This window comes from Scyliorhinus torazame, chromosome 9, assembly GCF_047496885.1.
Source record: "Scyliorhinus torazame isolate Kashiwa2021f chromosome 9, sScyTor2.1, whole genome shotgun sequence".
Lineage (NCBI taxonomy): Eukaryota > Metazoa > Chordata > Chondrichthyes > Carcharhiniformes > Scyliorhinidae > Scyliorhinus > Scyliorhinus torazame.
In genome coordinates, this window is record NC_092715.1 from 13,009,372 (window position 1) to 13,031,659 (window position 22,288).

At 57.6% G+C, this 22,288-nt stretch overlaps 1 protein-coding gene across 1 annotated transcript in view; it reads right to left on the bottom strand.

The window, feature by feature from the left end:
- Positions 1–6,625: 6,625 nt before the first annotated feature.
- The window catches only part of LOC140429066 (prostaglandin E2 receptor EP4 subtype-like), a 69,663-nt gene continuing 54,000 nt past the window's right edge, over positions 6,626–22,288 (bottom strand). Inside the window, exon 2 of the mRNA XM_072515608.1 lies at positions 6,626–8,314. Coding sequence (XP_072371709.1) covers positions 7,790–8,314 — 525 coding nt within the window. The 3' untranslated portion in view covers positions 6,626–7,789. The remainder of the gene's footprint in view (positions 8,315–22,288) is intronic.

Consider the following 22,288-nt stretch of genomic DNA (forward strand, 5'->3'; position numbering starts at 1 on the left):
GCTCAGTCTGCGTCTCGCTCAGTCTTCGCCTCGCTCAGTCTGCGTCTCGCTCAGTCTGCGTCTCCCTCAGTCTGCGTCTCGCTCAGTCTGCGACTCGCTCAGTCTGCGTCTCGCTCAGTCTTCGCCTCGCTCAGTCTGCGTCTCGCTCAGTCTGCGTCTCCCTCAGTCTGCGACTCGCTCAGTCTGCGTCTCGCTCAGTCTGCGCCTCGCTCAGTCTGCGTCTCGCTCAGTATGAGTCTCGCTCAGTCTGCGTCTCCCTCAGTCTGCGTCTTGCTCAGTCTGCGTCTCCCTCAGTATGAGTCTCGCTCAGTCTGCGTCTCGCTCAGTCTGCGTCTCGCTCAGTCTGCGTCTCGCTCAGTCTGCGACTCGCTCAGTCTGCGACTTGCTCAGTCTGCGTCTCGCTCAGTCTGCGTCTCGCTCAGTCTGCGTCTCGCTCAGTCTGCGTCTCCCTCAGTCTGCGTCTCGCTCAGTCTGCGTCTCCCTCAGTCTGCGTCTTGCTCAGTCTGCGTCTCCCTCAGTATGAGTCTCGCTCAGTCTGCGTCTCGCTCAGTTTGCGTCTCGCTCAGTCTGCGACTCGCTCAGTCTGCGACTCGCTCAGTCTGCGTCTCGCTCAGTCTGCGTCTCGCTCAGTCTGCGTCTCGCTCAGTCTGCGTCTCCCTCAGTCTGCGTCTCGCTCAGTCTGCGACTCGCTCAGTCTGCGTCTCGCTCAGTCTGCGCCTCGCTCAGTCTGCGACTCGCTCAGTCTGCGTCTCCCTCAGTCTGCGCCTCGCTCAGTCTGCGTCTCCCTCAGTCTGCGACTCGCTCAGTCTGCGTCTCGCTCAGTCTGCGTCTCGCTCAGTCTGCACCTCGCTCAGTCTGCGTCTCGCTCAGTCTGCGTCTCGCTCAGTCTGCGCCTCGCTCAGTCTGCGTCTCGCTCAGTCTGCGACTCGCTCAGTCTGCGTCTCGCTCAGTCTTCGCCTCGCTCAGTCTGCGTCTCGCTCAGTCTGCGTCTCGCTCAGTCTTCGCCTCGCTCAGTCTGCGTCTCGCTCAGTCTGCGTCTCCCTCAGTCTGCGTCTCGCTCAGTCTGCGACTCGCTCAGTCTGCGTCTCGCTCAGTCTTCGCCTCGCTCAGTCTGCGTCTCGCTCAGTCTGCGTCTCCCTCAGTCTGCGACTCGCTCAGTCTGCGTCTCGCTCAGTCTGCGCCTCGCTCAGTCTGCGTCTCGCTCAGTCTGCGTCTCGCTCAGTCTGCGCCTCGCTCAGTCTGCGACTCGCTCAGTCTGCGCCTCGCTCAGTCTGCGTCTCGCTCAGTCTGCGACTCGCTCAGTCTGCGCCTCGCTCAGTCTGCGACTCGCTCAGTCTGCGTCTCGCTCAGTCTGCGCCTCGCTCAGTCTGCGTCTCCCTCAGTCTGCGTCTCGCTCAGTCTGTGACTCGCTCAGTCTGCGCCTCGCTCAGTCTGCGACTCGCTCAGTCTGCGACTCGCTCAGTCTGCGTCTCGCTCAGTCTGCGTCTCCCTCAGTCTGCGTCTCGCTCAGTCTGCGACTCGCTCAGTCTGCGACTCGCTCAGTCTGCGTCTCCCTCAGTCTGCGTCTCCCTCAGTCTGCGTCTCGCTCAGTCTGCGACTCGCTCAGTCTGCGACTCGCTCAGTCTGCGTCTCGCTCAGTCTGCGCCTCGCTCAGTCTGCGTGTCGCTCAGTCTGCATCTCCCTCAGTCTGCGTCTCGCTCAGTCTGCGTCTCGCTCAGTCTGCGCCTCGCTCAGTCTTCGTCTCGCTCAGTCTGCGCCTCGCTCAGTCTGCGTCTCGCTCAGTCTGCGTCTCGCTCAGTCTGCGTCTCGCTCAGTCTGCGTCTCGCTCAGTCTGCGACTCGCTCAGTATGAGTCTCGCTCAGTCTGCGTCTCGCTCAGTCTGCGACTCGCTCAGTCTGCGTCTCCCTCAGTCTGCGTCTCGCTCAGTCTGCGTCTCGCTCAGTCTGCGTCTCGCTCAGTCTGCGCCTCGCTCAGTCTGCGACTCGCTCAGTATGAGTCTCGCTCAGTCTGCGTCTCCCTCAGTCTGCGCCTCGCTCTGTCTGCGTCTCCCTCAGTCTGCGACTCGCTCAGTCTGCGCCTCGCTCAGTCTGCGTCTCGCTCAGTCTGTGCCTCGCTCAGTATGAGTCTCGCTCAGTCTGCGTCTCCCTCAGTCTGCGCCTCGCTCAGTCTGCGTCTCCCTCAGTCTGCGACTCGCTCAGTCTGCGTCTCGCTCAGTCTGCGCCTCGCTCAGTCTGCGTCTCCCTCAGTCTGCGTGTCGCTCAGTCTGCGTGTCGCTCAGTCTGCGTCTCGCTCAGTCTGCGCCTCGCTCAGTCTGCGTCTCGCTCAGTCTGCGACTCGCTCAGTCTGCGCCTCGCTCAGTCTGCGACTCGCTCAGTCTGCGTCTCGCTCAGTCTGCGCCTCGCTCAGTCTGCGTCTCCCTCAGTCTGCGTCTCGCTCAGTCTGCGACTCGCTCAGTCTGCGCCTCGCTCAGTCTGCGACTCGCTCAGTCTGCGACTCGCTCAGTCTGCGTCTCGCTCAGTCTGCGTCTCCCTCAGTCTGCGTCTCGCTCAGTCTGCGACTCGCTCAGTCTGCGACTCGCTCAGTCTGCGTCTCGCTCAGTCTGCGTCTCCCTCAGTCTGCGTCTCGCTCAGTCTGCGACTCGCTCAGTCTGCGACTCGCTCAGTCTGCGTCTCGCTCAGTCTGCGCCTCGCTCAGTCTGCGTGTCGCTCAGTCTGCGTGTCGCTCAGTCTGCATCTCCCTCAGTCTGCGTCTCGCTCAGTCTGCGTCTCGCTCAGTCTGCGCCTCGCTCAGTCTGCGTCTCGCTCAGTCTGCGCCTCGCTCAGTCTGCGTCTCGCTCAGTCTGCGTCTCGCTCAGTCTGCGTCTCGCTCAGTCTGCGTCTCGCTCAGTCTGCGACTCGCTCAGTATGAGTCTCGCTCAGTCTGCGTCTCGCTCAGTCTGCGACTCGCTCAGTCTGCGTCTCCCTCAGTCTGCGTCTCGCTCAGTCTGCGTCTCGCTCAGTCTGCGTCTCGCTCAGTCTGCGCCTCGCTCAGTCTGCGACTCGCTCAGTATGAGTCTCGCTCAGTCTGCGTCTCCCTCAGTCTGCGCCGCGCTCTGTCTGCGTCTCCCTCAGTCTGCGACTCGCTCAGTCTGCGCCTCGCTCAGTCTGCGTCTCGCTCAGTCTGTGCCTCGCTCAGTATGAGTCTCGCTCAGTCTGCGTCTCCCTCAGTCTGCGCCTCGCTCAGTCTGCGTCTCCCTCAGTCTGCGACTCGCTCAGTCTGCGTCTCGCTCAGTCTGCGCCTCGCTCAGTCTGCGTCTCCCTCAGTCTGCGTGTCGCTCAGTCTGCGTGTCGCTCAGTCTGCGTCTCGCTCAATCTGCGCCTCGCTCAGTCTGCGACTCGCTCAGTCTGCGTCTCCCTCAGTCTGCGTCTCCCTCAGTCTGCGCCTCGCTCAGTCTGCGTCTCGCTCAGTCTGCGCCTCGCTCAGTCTGCGCCTCGCTCAGTCTGCGCCTCGCTCAGTCTGCGTCTCGCTCAGTCTGCGTCTCGCTCAGTCTGCGTCTCCCTCAGTCTGCGTCTCGCTCAGTCTGCGCCTCGCTCAGTCTGCGTCTCCCTCAGTCTGCGTCTCGCTCAGTCTGCGTCTCGCTCAGTCTGCGTCTCCCTCAGTCTGCGTCTCCCTCAGTCTGCGCCTCGCTCAGTCTGCGTCTCGCTCAGTCTGCGTCTCGCTCAGTCTGCGTCTCGCTCAGTCTGCGACTCGCTCAGTCTGCGACTCGCTCAGTCTGCGTCTCCCTCAGTCTGCGTCTCGCTCAGTCTGCGTCTCGCTCAGTCTGCGTCTCGCTCAGTCTGCGTCTCGCTCAGTCTGCGACTCGCTCAGTCTGCGTCTCGCTCAGTCTGCGTCTCGCTCAGTCTGCGTCTCGCTCAGTCTGCGTCTCCCTCAGTCTGCGTCTCGCTCAGTCTGCGCCTCGCTCAGTCTGCGTCTCCCTCAGTCTGCGCCTCGCTCAGTCTGCGTCTCGCTCAGTCTGCGACTCGCTCAGTCTGCGACTCGCTCAGTCTGCGTCTCCCTCAGTCTGCGTCTCGCTCAGTCTGCGTCTCGCTCAGTCTGCGTCTCCCTCAGTCTGCGCCTCGCTCAGTCTGCGTCTCGCTCAGTCGGCGCCTCGCTCAGTCTGCGTCTCCCTCAGTCTGCGTCTCGCTCAGTCTGCGTCTCGCTCAGTCTGCGTCTCCCTCAGTCTGCGTCTCCCTCAGTCTGCGCCTCGCTCAGTCTGCGTCTCGCTCAGTCTGCGTCTCGCTCAGTCTGCGTCTCGCTCAGTCTGCGACTCGCTCAGTCTGCGACTCGCTCAGTCTGCGTCTCCCTCAGTCTGCGTCTCGCTCAGTCTGCGTCTCGCTCAGTCTGCGTCTCGCTCAGTCTGCGTCTCGCTCAGTCTGCGTCTCGCTCAGTCTGCGTCTCGCTCAGTCTGCGCCTCGCTCAGTCTGCGACTCCCTCAGTCTGCGTCTCCCTCAGTCTGCGTCTCGCTCAGTCTGCGACTCGCTCAGTCTGCGACTCCCTCAGTCTGCGTCTCGCTCAGTCTGCGCCTCGCTCAGTCTGCAACTCGCTCAGTCTGCGTCTCGCTCAGTCTGCGCCTCGCTCAGTCTGCAACTCGCTCAGTCTGCGTCTCGCTCAGTCTGCGCCTCGCTCAGTCTGCGCCTCGCTCAGTCTGCGTCTCCCTCAGTCTGCGTCTCGCTCAGTCTGCGCCTCGCTCAGTCTGCGACTCGCTCAGTCTGCGTCTCGCTCAGTCTGCGCCTCGCTCAGTCTGCGCCTCGCTCAGTCTGCGTCTCGCTCAGTCTGCGCCTCGCTCAGTCTGCGTCTCGCTCAGTCTGCGTCTCGCTCAGTCTGCGTCTCCCTCAGCCTGCGTCTCCCTCAGTCTGCGTCTCCCTCAGTCTGCGTTTCCCTCAGTCTGCGTCTCCCTCAGCCTGCGTCTCCCTCAGTCTGCGTTTCCCTCAGTCTGCGTTTCCCTCAGTCGGCGTCTCCCTCAGTCTGCGACTCGCTCAGTCTACACCTTGGCCAGCTGTAGACTCAATAATCACCTGCCCCTTTCTTGCACAAGATGTGCAGGTTAGGTGGGTTGCTGTGCTAAATTGCCCCTTCGTGTCCAAAGGTTGGGGGGATGGAGTGGGGGAGTTGGCATGGGTTAGGGAGCTCCTTCGGAGCATTAGTGCAGACTCAATGGGCCAAATGGCCTCCTTCTGCACTGAGGGATTCTCTGATAACAAGATATATTGTTTTTTGAATAAAAGTACAATACCTTACGATACATTTCCATCTGCTGATCTGAGTTAATCAAGTGTAGAGGGAGCTTTACTCTGTATCTAACCCCGTGCTGTACCTGTCCTGGGAGTGTTTGATGGGGACAGTGTAGAGGGAGATTTACTCTGTATCTAACCCCCGTGCTGTACCTGTCCTGGGAGTGTTTGATGGGGACAGTGTAGAGGGAGCTTTACTCTGTATCGAACCCTGTGCTGTACCTGTCCTGGGAGTGTTTGATGGGGAAAGTGTAGAGGGAGCTTTACTCTGTATCTAACCCCCGTGCTGTACCTGTCCTGGGAGTGTTTGATGGGGACAGTGTAGAGGGAGATTTACTCTGTATCTAACTCCGTGCTGTACCTGTCCTGGGAGTGTTTGATGGGGCAGTGTAGAGGGAGCTTCACTCTGTATCTAACCCTGTGCTGTACCTGTCCTGGGAGTGTTTGATGGGGCAGTGTAGAGGGAGCTTCACTCTGTATCTAACCCTGTGCTGTACCTGTCGTGGGAGTATTTGATGGGGACAGTGCAGAGGGAGCTTTACTCTGTATCTAACCCCGTGCTGTACCTGTCTTGGGAGTGTTTGATGGGAACAGTGTAGAGGGAGCTTTACTCTGTATCTAACCCCGTGCTGTACCAGTCCTGGGAGTGTTTGATGGGGACAGTGTAGAGGGAGCTTTACTCTGTATCTAACCCCGTGCTGTACCTGTCCTGGGAGTGTTTGATGGGGACAGTGTAGAGGGAGCTTTACTCTGTATCTAACCCCGTGCTGTACCTGTCCTGGGAGTGTTTGATGGGGACAGTGTAGAGGGAGCTTTACTCTGTATCTAACCCCGTGCTGTACCTGTCCTGGGAGTGTTTGATGGGGACAGTGTAGAGGGAGCTTTACTCTGTATCTAACCCCGTGCTGTACCTGTCCTGGGAGTGTTTGATGGGAACAGTGTAGAGGGAGCTTTACTCTGTATCTAACCCCATGCTGTACCTGTCCTGGGAGTGTTTGATGGGAACAGTGTAGAGGGAGCTTTACTCTATATCTAACCCCGTGCTGTACCTGTCCTGGGAGTGTTTGATGGGGACAGTGTAGAGGGAGCTTTACTCTGTATCTAACCCCGTGCTGTACCTGTCCTGGGAGTGTTTGATGGGAACAGTGTAGATAGAGCTTTACTCTGTATCTAACCCCATGCTGTACCTGTCCTGGGAGTGTTTGATGGGAACAGTGTAGAGGGAGCTTTACTCTGTATCTAACCCCATGCTGTACCTGTCCTGGGAGTGTTTGATGGGAACAGTGTGGAATATGTTATGGGACCGTTGCTGGATTTTTGAAATTCCCAGTTCCTACCCATGCTTTTGAATTTGATCAAAGGATTTTAAAAAAGCACATTTTCAAATTGTTTTTAATAATTCAAGGAATCAGCACAGTTACACGAACAAACCACATCACTGGTTACATTGAAACCTTCTCACAGAGAAGAATGGAACAACACCTTACAAATAATACACAAACACAATATTTACACTGCTGGACTCCTGTAGACTGTGACCCAAAGCACAGTTACTCTGAAGCAATACCCTGGGCAGCACACTCGCCACACTCCCCTGGGTAACACACTCGCCACACTCCCCTGGGTAACACACAGTCCAGACCACACACTCCCCTGGGTAACACACAGTCCAGACCACACACTCCCCTGGGCAACACACAGTCCAATCCCCACACTCCTCTGGGTAACACACAGTCTAATCCCGCACTCCCCCGGGTAACACACAGTCCAATCCCCACACTCCCCTGGGGAACACACAGTCCAATCCCGCACTCCCCCGGGTAACACACAGTCCAATCCCCACACTCCCCTGGGGAACACACAGTCCAATCCCCACACTCCCCTGGGAAACACACAGTCCAATCCCCACACTCCCCCGGGTAATACACAGTCCAATCCCGCACTCCCCCGGGTAACACACAGTCCAATCCCCACACTCCCCTGGGGAACACACAGTCCAATCCCCACACTCCCCTGGGGAACACACAGTCCAATCCCGCACTCCCCCGGGTAACACACAGTCCAATCCCCACACTCCCCTGGGGAACACACAGTCCAATCCCCACACTCCCCTGGGAAACACACAGTCCAATCCCCACACTCCCCTGGGTAACACACAGTCCAATCCCCACACTCCCCTGGGAAACACACAGTCCAATCCCCACACTCCTCTGGGTAACACACAGTCCAATCCCCACACTCCCCTGGGAAACACACAGTCCAATCCCGCACTCCCCCGGGTAACACACAGTCCAATCCCGCACTCCCCTGGGTAACACACAGTCCAATCCCGCACTCCCCTGGGAAACACACAGTCCAATCCCGCACTCCCCCGGGTAACACACAGTCCAATCCCGCACTCCCCTGGGTAACACACAGTCCAATCCCGCACTCCCCCGGGTAACACACAGTCCAATCCCGCACTCCCCTGGGTAACACACAGTCCAATCCCCACACTCCCCTGGGTAAGACACAGTTCCTTCTGTGCTACTGTGACAGGTTTAGATACATTTCTCAGCCACTCCAGTTTGCTCGTTGGTGAAAGTGACTCGTAAGGAGCTGTCAACATTTGTGTTGGCCACTGGCGTCTTTTCCTGTGTGGCGCCCCCTCCCTGCAAGAGCCCACCGTGCTGCTGGAGGCGGTGGCCGGATTGCGGCTGCTTCAGGCCCACGTGCGTTCCCAAAGGCCCCGGCAACACTTCCATCAGTTCTCGGTTACAGAGCAGAGTTTGTGAGGTGTCGCCCTCTGCCATCTCCTTGCAGATGAAGGAGGGAGATTGGCTGGAGGCGGCAGAGGAGCGACGGGGCCGGAGGCCGCTGCTGGTGTGAGGGGCACGTCCCCCCAGCTTACAGAACAGACACTTGATCTTCTCCAACAGTTTAATGAGGACTGCCTTGCGCAGCAAGATGTAGATCCAAGGATCCAGGATTGGATTAACCGCTGCAATGCGAATAGCCATTAGGTCAGGGTTTGAATAGTCCATTGTCACGTTTGGACGGTACAGCTGATTAACAAACACCCTCACCTTAAAGAGAGAGAAACACGTCAGCAAAGTCAAAACTAACCACACGGCCGATCCAGCCTGCTCTGCCTTTCAGTATGATCGTGGCCCACCTCGACTTCATCTCCATTCTTCTCCCCGCTCCCCTGAACCCTTAATTCCCCGAGAGACCACGAATCTATCAAACCCGGCCTTAAACATAATAATAATAATAATCGCTTATTGTCACAAGTAGGCTTCAATGAAGTTACCGTGAAAAGCCCCTGTGAAAAAACATATTGAATCCCCAACACTCTGGGATACAGAATTCTAAAGGTTCGGAACCCCTTGAGTCAAGGACTTTCTCATCATCCCGGTCCTAAACAATCGGCCTTGGTTTCAGGAAGCAATTAGATATCGCACTTGGGGGGGGGTGGGGAAAGGGATCAAGAGAAAACGGGATTGGGCTATTGAGTTGGATGATCAGCCATGGTCATGATGAATGGTGGAGCAGACTCGAAGGGCCGAATGGCCTCCGCCTTCTATGATTCAATGGCCCCTAATCCGGAGACTGCGCCCCGAGTTCTACATTCCCCACCCAGCGAGAACAATCTCACAGCGTCCATCCGGTCAAACCCCCTCACAATTCGGTTAGAATCAATGAGCTCCTCAAACTATGCTTGGGAAAGATCCTTCCAGCCTTGACTCACGCCACCTGGAGAGGTGTGTTGTCACGCCAGCATTATTAACTCAGCTTCCACAGTGTTAACGTTCATGCCTGGCAATGGTCCATACCATTCAGCAGCGAGGCAGGTGTTATTTGCTATCCCGCGCTCCCGTCCCACATTGCTACCTGTGGAGTGACCCAGTGGATCTCTGACAACATGTTCTTTCTACCAGATGTCAGCATCGACACTGTCCCCCGCCCTACTGACCACGACCACAAGACACTGGGTCAGATCATCTCTCCACACCCAGACCCTCGGACCGATGGTTATAGAATGAGAGCCATCGTTTACATCTTGGAGATCTGTAAATTTCCTGTCCTTCTGCCTCTCCACATAATGGCTGGTGGAATGTCATCATTCACTTCTCTCAGTGTTATAGAATCTTCGAATGGTCCAGCACAAAATGTGGCCGCCCTACAAGGGCAACACAGCTGGTCCCACACCCCAGCCTCCTCCCGAGAGCCATGCATTATATTGCTCCAGAAAATAGTCCACTTCCCTTTTGAAAAACTTGACTGAATCTGTCTCCACCACACTCTCAGACAGAACATTCCGGATCCTAACCACTCGCTGTGTGAATCTGTCTCTCTCACTCTCAGACAGAACATTCCGGATCCTAACCACTCGCTGTGTGAATCTGTCTCTCTCACTCTCAGACAGAACATTCCGGATCCTAACCACTCGCTGTGTGAATCTGTCTCTCTCTCAGACATGTCATGATATTCAAACACACACATCATGATGGACACACTAACAGGCAAATCAGAGTACACAACACCACAACCAATCACAGACAAGAACACCAACCACATAAAAAGCACGAGCACGACACCTGGAGGTCAGTAGGTCTGGGGAGAAGGAAGCATGAAAGAGCTGTTGAAACACCACAAGCAGGGAGCCCCCCACGTGCAGAGTGCAAAGACCAAGTTGTAAATAGTGAGTTTAAATAAACAAGTGTTGTACCATATGCAACTGTGTTGGCTCTTCTGTGTGTTAGAACACCCAACACCACATGGTACAGGAGTGGATCGATACCTGCCTACCAACCTGCCATTCTGGACATGGACCACACCGGCAAACCGCAGCCGATGCAAGTCACGGGGAACCTAGGCACCAACTGGAAGCTCTACAGGCAGCGATTTGACCTGTACATCCGTGCCACCGAAAAACAGAATGTCTCGGATGATTCGAAGATTGCAATGCTCCTCTTCTACGCAGGCCCCCACCCAAATGATGTCTTTAATTCACTGGTGTTCGAGGAAGGCGAAAACCAGGCCAAATATGACACGGTCATCCTCAAAATGGACCAGCACTTTCAAACTGAAGTAAACGAAACTTTCGAAAGATACATCTTTCAGCAACGCCTGCAAGGTAAGGAGGAGCTTTTTCAACCCTTTTTGACGCACCTCCGGATTCTAGCGCAGTCCTGCGGTTACGGCACCACCACAGAGTCCATGATCAGGGACCAGATTGTTTTTGGCGTTGCCTCCAGTGGCCTACGCCAGCAGCTTCTTAAAATAAAGAGCCTCACCTTAGCGTCTGCTGTGGAAGCCTGTGTCCTCCATGAAAATGCGACCTGCCGTTTTGCCCGATTTCAGGCGTCCGAGTTGGCACGGAGGGGGTCCCCAGCCGTCGAATCGGCAAGCCAGGCCGCCCACGACGTTGAACGCATCCAGGCCGTCGATTTCTTCCCGCCCCACGGCCCGGACGACAGCGGCCGCTTCCCGCGCTTTTCGCGGTCTCCCGCGCAGGTGCGCGCCAAGAATAACGGCCACAACGAGGGACGCACTGCGCAGGCGCGCCCACCGCAAGATCGCACTGCGCATGCGCAGTGGCGCAACGAACGCCGTGACGTCATGACGTGCAGCAAGTGTGGAGGTCTACACTTAAAAGGGCAATGTCCTGCAAAATACCAACAGTGCAACAGATGTGCCATGATAGGCCACTACGCAGCCCGCTGTCGTGCGGCTCAACCCATGGATCCGGCGCATCCTCGACAACCTCGCACACGAGTCAGGACCGTCCAGCCCACGCATCAAGACTTCCAGTTAAGTGATGCAGATGACCAGGATGACTTCAGAGTTGCCGTCATTGATGTCAACAAGGTCAATGCCATCAATCCAGACGATGAGTGGTGTGCCACCCTGACGGTCAACCGATCGCGCGTCGCCTTCCGTCTGGACACCGGCGCATCCGCCAACCTGATTGCTTACTCTGCAGTCCAGGCCATGAAGGTCAAACCACTCATCACACCATCCCGGCTTAAGATGGTTGACTATAACGGGAACGTTATCCCGTCCGTAGGATCTTGCCAGCTACAGGTGACTCACAAGAGGTACACGGCCACACTCCCCTTCGAAGTTGTGGGCTCATCAAAGGACTCGTTACTGGGCGCACAAGCGTGTAAGGTCCTTCACCTGGTACAGCGCATCATGTCTCTCTCTCCAGATGAGATATCCGACTTCCCGGATGCTGAGTTCCACGCGAATCTCCATTCCCTCCTCGCTCACAACCAGGAGGTTTTTGAAGGCATGGGGACATTGCCACACACGTACAAGATTCGACTCAGACCGGACGCCATCCCTGTCGTTCACGCACCTCGCAGGGTTCCTGCGCCTCTCAAAGACCGCCTCAAGGCACAACTGCAGATTCTTCAGGACCAAGGGGTCCTATCCAAGGTCACGGAGCCCACGCCATGGGTCAGCTCCATGGTCTGTGTAAAGAAGCCCTCTGGCGAGCTCCGTATATGTATAGATCCAAAAGATCTGAACAACAACATCATGCGGGAACACTATCCCATCCCAAAACGAGAAGACCTCACCAGCGAGATGGCGCGAGCCAACATATTCACTAAATTGGATGCGTCCAAAGGATTCTGGCAGATCCAACTGGACCCGGCCAGCCGAAGACTATGCACATTCAACACCCCTTTTGGCAGATTCTGCTACAACCGGATGCCATTCGGCATCATTTCGGCATCTGAAGTATTCCACCGCATTATGGAGCAGATGATGGAAGGCATCGAAGGGGTACGTGTATATGTGGACGATATCATCATTTGGTCCACCACTCCGCAGGAACACATGCATCGTCTTCGACGTGTCTTCACCCGCATACGGCAAAATGGCCTGCGTCTCAACCGTGCGAAGTGTGCTTTCGGCCAGACGGAGCTGAAATTCCTCGGGGACCACATCTCAAGGTCCGGGGTCCGTCCCGATGCAGACAAGGTTAGCGCCATCACAGCCATGCCACGACCGGCTGACAAGAAGGCTGTCTTAAGATTCCTGGGCATGGTCAACTTCCTTGGGAAGTTCATTCCCAACCTGGCTTCTCATACAACAAACATGCGCCATCTCGTAAAAAAATCGACGGAATTCAACTGGCACCAGTTGCATCAGCAGGAATGGGAGGAGCTCAAGCACAAACTGGTCACGGCACCAGTGCTGGCCTTCTTTGACGCGACTCGCCCTACAAAGATCTCAACAGACGCCAGCCAATCTGGTATTGGAGCGGTACTCCTGCAAAAAGACAGCACGTCATCATGGGCCCCGGTTGCGTATGCCTCACGAGCCATGACCCCTACCGAACAGCGCTACGCGCAAATCGAAAAAGAATGCCTGGGCTTGTTAACTGGACTGGACAAGTTCCACGACTATGTGTATGGCCTGCCACGATTCACGGTCGAAACTGACCACCGCCCCCTGGTCAACATCATTAACAAAGACCTGAACGACATGACTCCTCGCCTCCAGCGCATCTTACTCAAACTCAGGAGGTACGATTTTGAACTGATCTACACTCCGGGGAAGGAACTCATAGTGGCGGACACTCTTTCCCGAGCAGTGAGCACACCACCAGATGCGGAGGGGTTCGTGCGTCAAATTGAGGCACACGTGACTCTGACAGCAGCAAATATGCCAGCTGATGATCCTTGTCTGGCCCACATACGCGCAGAGACGGCGACTGACCCTCTGCTGCAGCGAGTGATGCGCCACATGACGGAAGGGTGGCTAAAAGGGCAGTGCCCCCAGTTTTACAATGTGCGAGATGATCTCACCAATATAGACGGGGTCCTTATGAAATCGCATAGGATCGTCATTCCACACAGTGTGCGCCAGATGATTCTTCGTCAACTACACGAAGGCCACTTGGGTGTCGAAAAATGCAGACGAAGGGCCCGGGCGGCGGTATATTGGCCGGGTATTAATGAAGACATAGCCAACATGGTGCTCAACTGCACAACCTGTCAGAGGTTTCAGCCGGCGCAACCTCCGGAAACACTTCTACCACACGAGATGGTGACGTCCCCCTGGGCGAAGGTGGGTGTTGACCTATTTCACGCGCTCGGCAGAGATTACATTGTTATTATAGACTACTTCTCAAACTACCCGGAAGTCATGCCTCTCCATGATCTGACGTCGTCCGCAGTCATTGGGGCCTGCAAGGAAACGTTTGCTCGCCATGGCATTCCAAGGACTGTCATGTCAGACAATGGACCTTGTTTTGCCAGCCGTGAATGGTCGTCCTTTGCCGCAGCATATGGTTTCACTCATGTGACATCCAGCCCTCTGCATCCACAATCGAACGGGAAGGCTGAAAAGGGTGTCCACATCGCAAAGCGGCTCCTGTGCAAGGCGGCTGATGCCGGATCGGACTTTAACCTTGCCTTGCTGGCCTATCGATCGGCCCCGTTATCCACGGGCCTCTCGCCAGCGCAGCTACTAATGGGTCGCTCCCTCAGGACGACGGTACCTTCCGTCCTGGCACCGACAACAGACCATGAGGCGGTTCTTCGGGACATGCAACTGCAGCGTGATCGCCAGAAAGGTCGGTACGACACACGAGCGACGGACCTGCCCCCCCTGTCCTCCGGAGACAAAGTACGCGTCCATCAACCGTATGGTGGCTGGTCAGCACCGGCCGAAGTCCTCCGACAAGTGGCTCCCCGCTCGTTCCTGGTTCGCATGCCGGATGGTTCCGTGCGTCGCCGCAATCGGCGCGCCCTTCGCCGACTTCCACATTCACAGCCACACAACACGCCAGATCCTCAACAGGCTTCCGAGGATGACTTTGTGGAGCTGCCGCACATCACGCCCTTTCCATCGCCACCCATGGCCATGCCTGCACAGCAGCCGGTGGTTCTTGATCCACCCTTAAGGCGGTCAACCCGAATTCGTCGCAAACCCATTAGAATGGACTTATAATACAGTTCATATGTTTAATAAGTTGGACAATTTTACATGATAACCTGTTGTTGTTTATCGTTCCAGATGTCGTCTGACTGGACAACTGTTCAAAATTTTTTTTCTTCTTCTCTCGTTCGCATTTCTGTTATGTTATGGTACAACTGGATTCATGTGACGCACTCGACATCGCCCCATGTACATAGTTCCGTCATAGACACATGCTGCACACGACACACACACACTCTTAGATGCACTCACGTCACGATCATATTTATTACCACGTAGGCACATATCTTTGTAAAAAGGGGGGATGTCATGATATTCAAACACACACATCATGATGGACACACTAACAGGCAAATCAGAGTACACAACACCACAACCAATCACAGACAAGAACACCAACCACATAAAAAGCACGAGCACGACACCTGGAGGTCAGTAGGTCTGGGGAGAAGGAAGCATGAAAGAGCTGTTGAAACACCACAAGCAGGGAGCCCCCCACGTGCAGAGTGCAAAGACCAAGTTGTAAATAGTGAGTTTAAATAAACAAGTGTTGTACCATATGCAACTGTGTTGGCTCTTCTGTGTGTTAGAACACCCAACACCACAAGACAGAACATTCCGGATCCTAACCACTCGCTGTGTGAATCTCTCTCACTCTCAGACAGAACATTCCGGATCCTAACCACTCGCTGTGTGAATCTGTCTCTCTCACTCTCAGACAGAACATTCCGGATCCTAACCACTCGCTGTGTGAATCTGTCTCTCTCACTCTCAGACAGAACATTCCGGATCCTAACCACTCGCTGTGTGAATCTGTCTCCACCACACTCTCAGACAGAACATTCCGGATCCTAACCACTCGCTGTGTGAATCTGTCTCTCTCACTCTCAGACAGAACATTCCGGATCCTAACCACTCGCTGTGTGAATCTGTCTCTCTCACTCTCAGGCGGAACATTCCGGATCCTAACCACTCGCTGTGTGAATCTGTCTCTCTCACTCTCAGACAGAACATTCCGGATCCTAACCACTCGCTGTGTGAATCTGTCTCTCTCACTCTCAGACAGAACATTCTGGATCCTAACCACTCGCTGTCTGAATCTGTCTCTCTCACTCTCAGACAGAACATTCCGGATCCTAACCACTCGCTGTGTGAATCTGTCTCTCTCACTCTCAGACAGAACATTCCGGATCCTAACCACTCGCTGTGTGAATCTGTCTCTCTCACTCTCAGACTGAACATTCCGGATCCTAACCACTCGCTGTGTGAATCTGTCTCACTCTCAGACAGAACATTCCGGATCCTAACCACTCGCTGTGTGAATCTGTCTCTCTCACTCTCAGACAGAACATTCCAGATCCTAACCACTCGCTGTGTGAATCTGTCTCTCTCACTCTCAGACAGAACATTCCGGATCCTAACCACTCGCTGTGTGAATCTGTCTCTCTCTCTCTCAGACAGAACATTCCGGATCCTAACCACTCGCTGTGTGAATCTGTCTCTCACTCTCAGACAGAACATTCCGGATCCTAACCACTCGCTGTGTGAATCTGTCTCTCTCACTCTCAAACAGAACATTCCGGATCCTAACCACTCGCTGTGTGAATCTGTCTCCACCACACTCTCAGACAGAACATTCCGGATCCTAACCACTCGCTGTGTGAATCTGTCTCACTCTCAGACAGAACATTCCGGATCCTAACCACTCGCTGTGTGAATCTGTCTCTCTCACTCTCAGATAGAACATTCCGGATCCTAACCACTCGCTGTGTGAATCTGTCTCTCTCACTCTCAGACAGAACATTCCGGATCCTAACCACTCGCTGTGTGAATCTGTCTCTCTCTCAGACAGAACATTCCGGATCCTAACCACTCGCTGTGTGAATCTGTCTCCACCACACTCTCAGACAGAACATTCCGGATCCTAACCACTCGCTGTGTGAATCTGTCTCTCTCACTCTCAGACAGAACATTCCGGATCCTAACCACTCGCTGTGTGAATCTGTCTCTCTCTCAGACAGAACATTCCGGATCCTAACCACTCGCTGTGTGAATCTGTCTCCACCACACACTCAGACAGAACATTCCGGATCCTAACCACTCGCTGTGTGAATCTGTCTCCACCACACTCTCAGACAGAACATTCCGGATCCTAACCACTCGCTGTGTGAATCTGTCTCCACCACACACTCAGACAGAACATTCCGGATCCTAACCACTCGCTGTGTGAATCTGTCTCCACCACACTCTCAGACAGAACATTCCGGATCCTAACCACTCGCTGTGTGAATCTGTCTCTCTCACTCTCAGACAGAACATTCCGGATCCTAACCACTCGCTGTGTGAATCTGTCTCTCTCTCAGACAGAACATTCCGATCCTAACCACTCGCTGTGTGAATCTGTCTCCACCACACACTCAGACAGAACATTCCGGATCCTAACCACTCGCTGTGTGAATCTGTCTCTCTCTCTCTCAGACAGAACATTCCGGATCCTAACCACTCGCTGTGTGAATCTGTCTCTCTCACTCTCAGACAGAACATTCCGGATCCTAACCCCTCGCTGTGTGAATCTGTCTCTCTCACTCTCGGACAGAACATTCCGGATCCTAACCACTCGCTGTGTGAATCTGTCTCTCTCACTCTCAGACAGAACATTCCGGATCCTAACCACTCGCTGTGTGAATCTGTCTCTCTCACTCTCAGACAGAACATTCCGGATCCTAACCACTCGCTGTGTGAATCTGTCTCTCTCACTCTCAGACAGAACATTCCGGATCCTAACCACTCGCTGTGTGAATCTGTCTCTCTCACTCTCAGACAGAACATTCCGGATCCTAACCACTCGCTGTGTGAATCTGTCTCTCTCACTCTCAGACAGAACATTCCGGATCCTAACCACTCGCTGTGTGAATCTGTCTCTCTCACTCTCAGACAGAACATTCCGGATCCGAACCACTCGCTGTGTGAATCTGTCTCTCTCACTCTCAGACAGAACATTCCGGATCCTAACCACTCGCTGTGTGAATCTGTCTCTCTCACTCTCAGACAGAACATTCCGGATCCTAACCACTCGCTGTGTGAATCTGTCTCTCTCACTCTCAGACAGAACATTCCGGATCCTAACCACTCGCTGTGTGAATCTGTCTCTCTCACTCTCAGACAGAACATTCCGGATCTTAACCACTCGCTGTGTGAATCTGTCTCTCTCACTCTCAGACAGAACATTCCGGATCCTAACCACTCGCTGTGTGAATCTGTCTCTCTCACTCTCAGACAGAACATTCCGGATCCTAACCACTCGCTGTGTGAATCTGTCTCTCTCACTCTCAGACAGAACATTCCGGATCCTAACCACTCGCTGTGTGAATCTGTCTCTCTCACTCTCAGACAGAACATTCCGGATCCTAACCACTCGCTGTGTGAATCTGTCGCTCTCGCTCTCAGACAGAACACTCCGGATCCTAACCACTCGCTGTGTGAATCTGTCTCTCTCAGACAGAACATTCCGGATCCTAACCACTCGCTGTGTGAATCTGTCTCTCTCACTCTCAGACAGAACATTCCGGATCCTAACCACTCGCTGTGTGAATCTGTCTCACTCTCAGACAGAACATTCCGGATCCTAACCACTCGCTGTGTGAATCTGTCTCTCTCTCAGACAGAACATTCCGGATCCTAACCACTCGCTGTGTGAATCTGTCTCTCTCACTCTCAGACAGAACATTCCAGATCCTAACCACTCGCTGTGTGAATCTGTCTCTCTCACTCTCGGACAGAACATTCCGGATCCTAACCACTCGCTGTGTGAATCTGTCTCTCTCACTCTCAGACAGAACATTCCGGATCCTAACCACTCGCTGTGTGAACCTGTCTCTCTCACTCTCAGACAGAACATTCCGGATCCTAACCACTCGCTGTGTGAATTGAGTGAGTTTGGAGTCTGAATCTGGGGCGGAATTCTCCCCCCTCCACCCACGCCGTCCCGACACCCGCGCACGATTCTCCTCCCCGCCCCACCCCCCCAAACCGGCATGGCGAGAATCACGGCCCGTTTGTAACGGGCAAGCGGCGATTCACCGGCCCGGATGGGCCGAGTGGCCTGCCCAATACGACGGGTTCCCGCCGTGCCGTCCATACCTGGTGGCTGCCGGCGGGAACAGCGCAGGAACGCTGAGGGGGGGTTCCTGCACGGAGGGGGCCTCAAAAGGGGTCTGGCCCGCGATCGGTGCCCATCGATCGGCGGGCCGTCTTCTCTGAAGAAGGACCTCCTTTCCTCCGCCGCCCCGCAAGATCCATCCGACATCTTCTTCCGGGGCGGCCTTGGGGAGGACGGCAACCGCGCATGCGCAGGTGACGTCATTTACGTGCTGCACAATTAACGCGGCACCGCTTTTACGCGGCACCAAGGTCTGGCGGGCGTAAATGATGCGACGCCGCCCCTAGCCCCCCGGGGCGGGAGAATAGGGGGCTGGGAGCGGCCTCCGACGCCGGAGTGAAACACTCCGGTTTTCACTGCGCCGTCGGGACTCGGGGAGCGATGAGGGAGAGAGGGGAGGTGGGAGGGGGGTGAGGGAGAGAGGTGAGGTGGGAGGGGGGTGAGGGAGGGAGTGGAGGTGGGAGAGGGAGAGAGGTGAGGTGGGAGGGGGGTGAGGGAGGGAGTGGAGGGGGGTGAGGGAGAGAGGTGAGGTGGGAGGGGGGTGAGGGAGGGAGTGGAGGTGGGAGAGGGGTGAGGGAGAGAGGGGAGGGGGCGAGGGAGGGAGTGGAGGTGGGAGGGGGGTGAGGGAGAGAGGTGAGGTGGGAGGGGGGTGAGGGAGGGAGTGGAGGGGGGTGAGGGAGAGAGGTGAGGTGGGAGGGGGGTGAGGGAGGGAGTGGAGGTGGGAGAGGGGTGAGGGAGAGAGGGGAGGTGGGAGGGGGCGAAGGAGGGAGTGGAGGTGGGAGAGGAGAGAGGGGAGGTGGGAGGGGGCGAGGGAGGGAGTGGAGGTGGGAGAGGGGTGAGGGAGAGAGGGGAGGTGGGAGGGGGTGATGGAGGGAGTGGAGGTGGGAGAGGAGTGAGGGAGAGAGGGAAGGTGGGAGGGGGCGAGGGAGGGAGTGGAGGTGGGAGGGGGGTGAGGGAGGGAGTGGAGGTGGGAGGGGGTGAGGGAGAGAGGGGAGGTGGGAGGGGGTGAGGGAGGGAGTGGAGGTGGGAGGGGGGTGAGGGAGGGAGTGGAGGTGGGAGGGGGGTGAGGGAGGGAGTGGAGGTGGGGGGGGGAGGGAGTGGAGCTGGGAGGGGGTGAGGGAGAGAGGGGAGCTGGGAGGGGGGTGACGGAGGGAGGGGAGGTGGGAGGGGGGTGAGGGAGGGAGTGGAGGTGGGAGGGGGAGTGAGGGAGGGAGTGGAGCTGGGAGGGGGGTGAGGGAGAGAGGGGAGGTGGGAGGGGGTGAGGGAGGGAGTGGTGGTGGGAGGGGGTGGAGGTGGGAGGGGGTGAGGGAGGGAGTGGAGGTGGGAGGGGGTGAGGGAGGGAGTGGAGGTGGGAGGGGGTGAGGGAGGGAGTGGAGGTGGGAGGGGGAGTGAGGGAGGGAGTGGAGCTGGGAGGGGGGTGAGGGAGATAGGGGAGTTGGGAGGGGGGTGAGGGAGGGAGTGGAGGTGGAAGCGGGGGTGAGGGAGGGAGTGGAGGTGGGAGGGGGGTGAGGGAGAGAGTGGAGGTGGGAGGGGGGATGAGGGAGGGAGTGGAGGTGGGAGGGGGTGAGGGAGAGTGGAGGTGGGAGGGGGGTGAGGGAGAGTGTAGATGGGAGGGGGGATGAGGGTAGGAATGGAGATGGAAGGGGGGATGAGGGAGGGAGTTGAGGTGGGAGAGGGTGAGGAGTGAAGGTGGGAGGGGGGCGAGGGAGGGAGTGGAGGGGTAGGGAGAGTGTGGAGGTGGGAGGGGGGCGAGGGAGGGAGTGGAGATGTTGGGGGGTGAGGAAGGGAGTGGAGATGGGAGGGGGGTGAGCGAGGGAGTGGAGTTGGGAGGGGGGTGAGGAAGGGAGTGGAGGTGGGGGGTGAGGGAGGGAGTGGAGGTGGGAGGGGGTGAGGGAGGGAGTGGAGGGGCTGAGGGAGGGAGTGGAGGTGGGAGCGGGTGAGGGAGGGAGTGGAGGTGTTGGGGGGTGAGGGAGGGAGTGGAGGTGGGAGGGGGTGAGGGAGGGAGTGGAGGTGGGAGGGGGTGAGGGAGTGGAGTTGGGAGGGGGGTGAGGGAGGAAGTGGAGGTGTTGGGGGGTGAGGGAGGGAGTGGAGGTGGGAGGGGGGTAAGGGAGGGAGTGGAGGTGGGGGGGTGAGGGAGGGAGTGGAGGTGGGAGGGGGGTGAGGGAGGGAGTGGAGGTGGGGAGGGTGAGGGAGGGAGAGGAGATGGGAGGGGGTGAGGGAGAGTGTGGAGGTGGGGGGATGAGGGAGGGAGTGGAGGTGTTGGGGGGTGAGGGAGTGAGTGGAGGTGGGAGGGGGGGGTGAGGGAAGGAGTGGAGGCGGGAGGGGGGGTGAGGGAAGGAGTGGAGGTGGGGGGCGAGGGAGGGAGTGGAGGTGTGAGGGGGGTGAGGGAGGGAGTGGAGGTGGGAGGGGGGTGAGGGAGGGAGTGGAGGTGGGAGGGAGGTGAGGGAGGGAGTGGAGGTGGGAGGGGGGTGAGGGAGAGAGGTGAGGTGGGAGGGGGCGAGAGAGGGAGTGAAGGTGGGAGCGGGGTGAGGGAGGGAGTGGAGGTGGGAGGGGGTGAGGGAGAGAGGGGAGGTGGGAGGGGGTGAGGGAGGGAGTGGAAGTGGGAGGGGGGTGAGGGAGGGAGTGGAGCTGGGAGGGGGTGAGGGAGAGAGGGGAGGGGGGTGAGCGAGAGAGGGGAGGCGGGAGGGGGGTGAGGGAGATAGGGGAGGTGGGAGGGGGGTGAGAGAGGGAGTGGAGGTGGGAGAGGGGTGAGGGAGAGAGAGGAGGTGGGAGGGGGTGAGGGAGGGAGTGGAGGTGGGAGGGGGGTGACGGAGAGAGGGGAGGTGGGAGGGTGTGAGGGAGGGAGTGGAGGTGGTAGGGGGGTGAGGGAGGGAGTGGAGGTGGGAGGGGGGTGAAGGAGGGAGTGGAGTTGGGAGGGGGGTGAGGGAGGGAGTCGAGCTGGGAGGGGGTGAGGGAGAGAGGGGAGGTGGGAGGGGGGTGACGGAGGGAGGGGAGGTGGGAGGGGAGGTGGGAGGGGGGTGAGGGAGGGAGTGGAGGTGGGAGGGGGTGATGGAGGGAGTGGAGGTGGGAGGGGGAGTGAGGGAGGGAGTGGAGCTGGGAGGGGGGTGAGGGAGAGAGGGGAGTTGGGAGGGGGGTGAGGGAGGGAGTGGAGGTGGAAGCGGGGGTGAGGGAGGGAGTGGAGGTGGGAGGGGGAGTGAGGGAGGGTGTGGAGGTGTTGGGGGGTGAGGGAGAGAGGGGAGGTGGGAGGGGGTGAGGGAGGGAGTGGAGGTGGGAGGGGGTGGAGGTGGGAAGGGGTGAGGGAGAGAGCGGAGGTGGGAGGGGGTGAGGGAGGGAGTGGAGGTGGGAGGCGGTGTAGGTGGGAGGGAGTGAGGGAGGGAGTGGAGGTGGGAGGGGGAGTGAGGGAGGGAGTGGAGCTGGGAGGGGGGTGAGGGAGAGAGGGGAGTTGGGAGGGGGGTGAGGGAGGGAGTGGAGGTGGAAGCGGGGGTGAGGGAGGGAGTGGAGGTGGGTGGGGGGGTGAGGGAGAGGTGGGAGGTGGGTGAGGGAGGGAGTGGAGATGGGAGGGGGGATGAGGGAGGGAGTGGAGGTGGGAGGGGGGTGAGGGAGAGTGGAGGTGGGAGGGGGGTGAGGGAGAGTGGAGATGGGAGGGGGGATCAGGGAGGGAATGGAGATGGGAGGGGGATGAGGGAGGGAGTGGAGGTGGGAGGGGGGATGAGGGAGGGAGTGGAGATGGGAGGGGGTGAGGGAGTGGAGTTGGGAGGGGGGCGAGGGAGGGAGTGGAGGGGGAGGGAGAGTGTGGAGGTGGGAGGGGGGCGAGGGAGGGAGTGGAGGTGTTGGGGGGTGAGGGAGGGAGTGGAGATGGGAGGGAGGTGGAGGTGGGAGGGGGTGAGGGAGAGAGGGGAGGTGGGAGGGGGGTGAGGGAGAGAGTCGAGGTGGGAGGGGG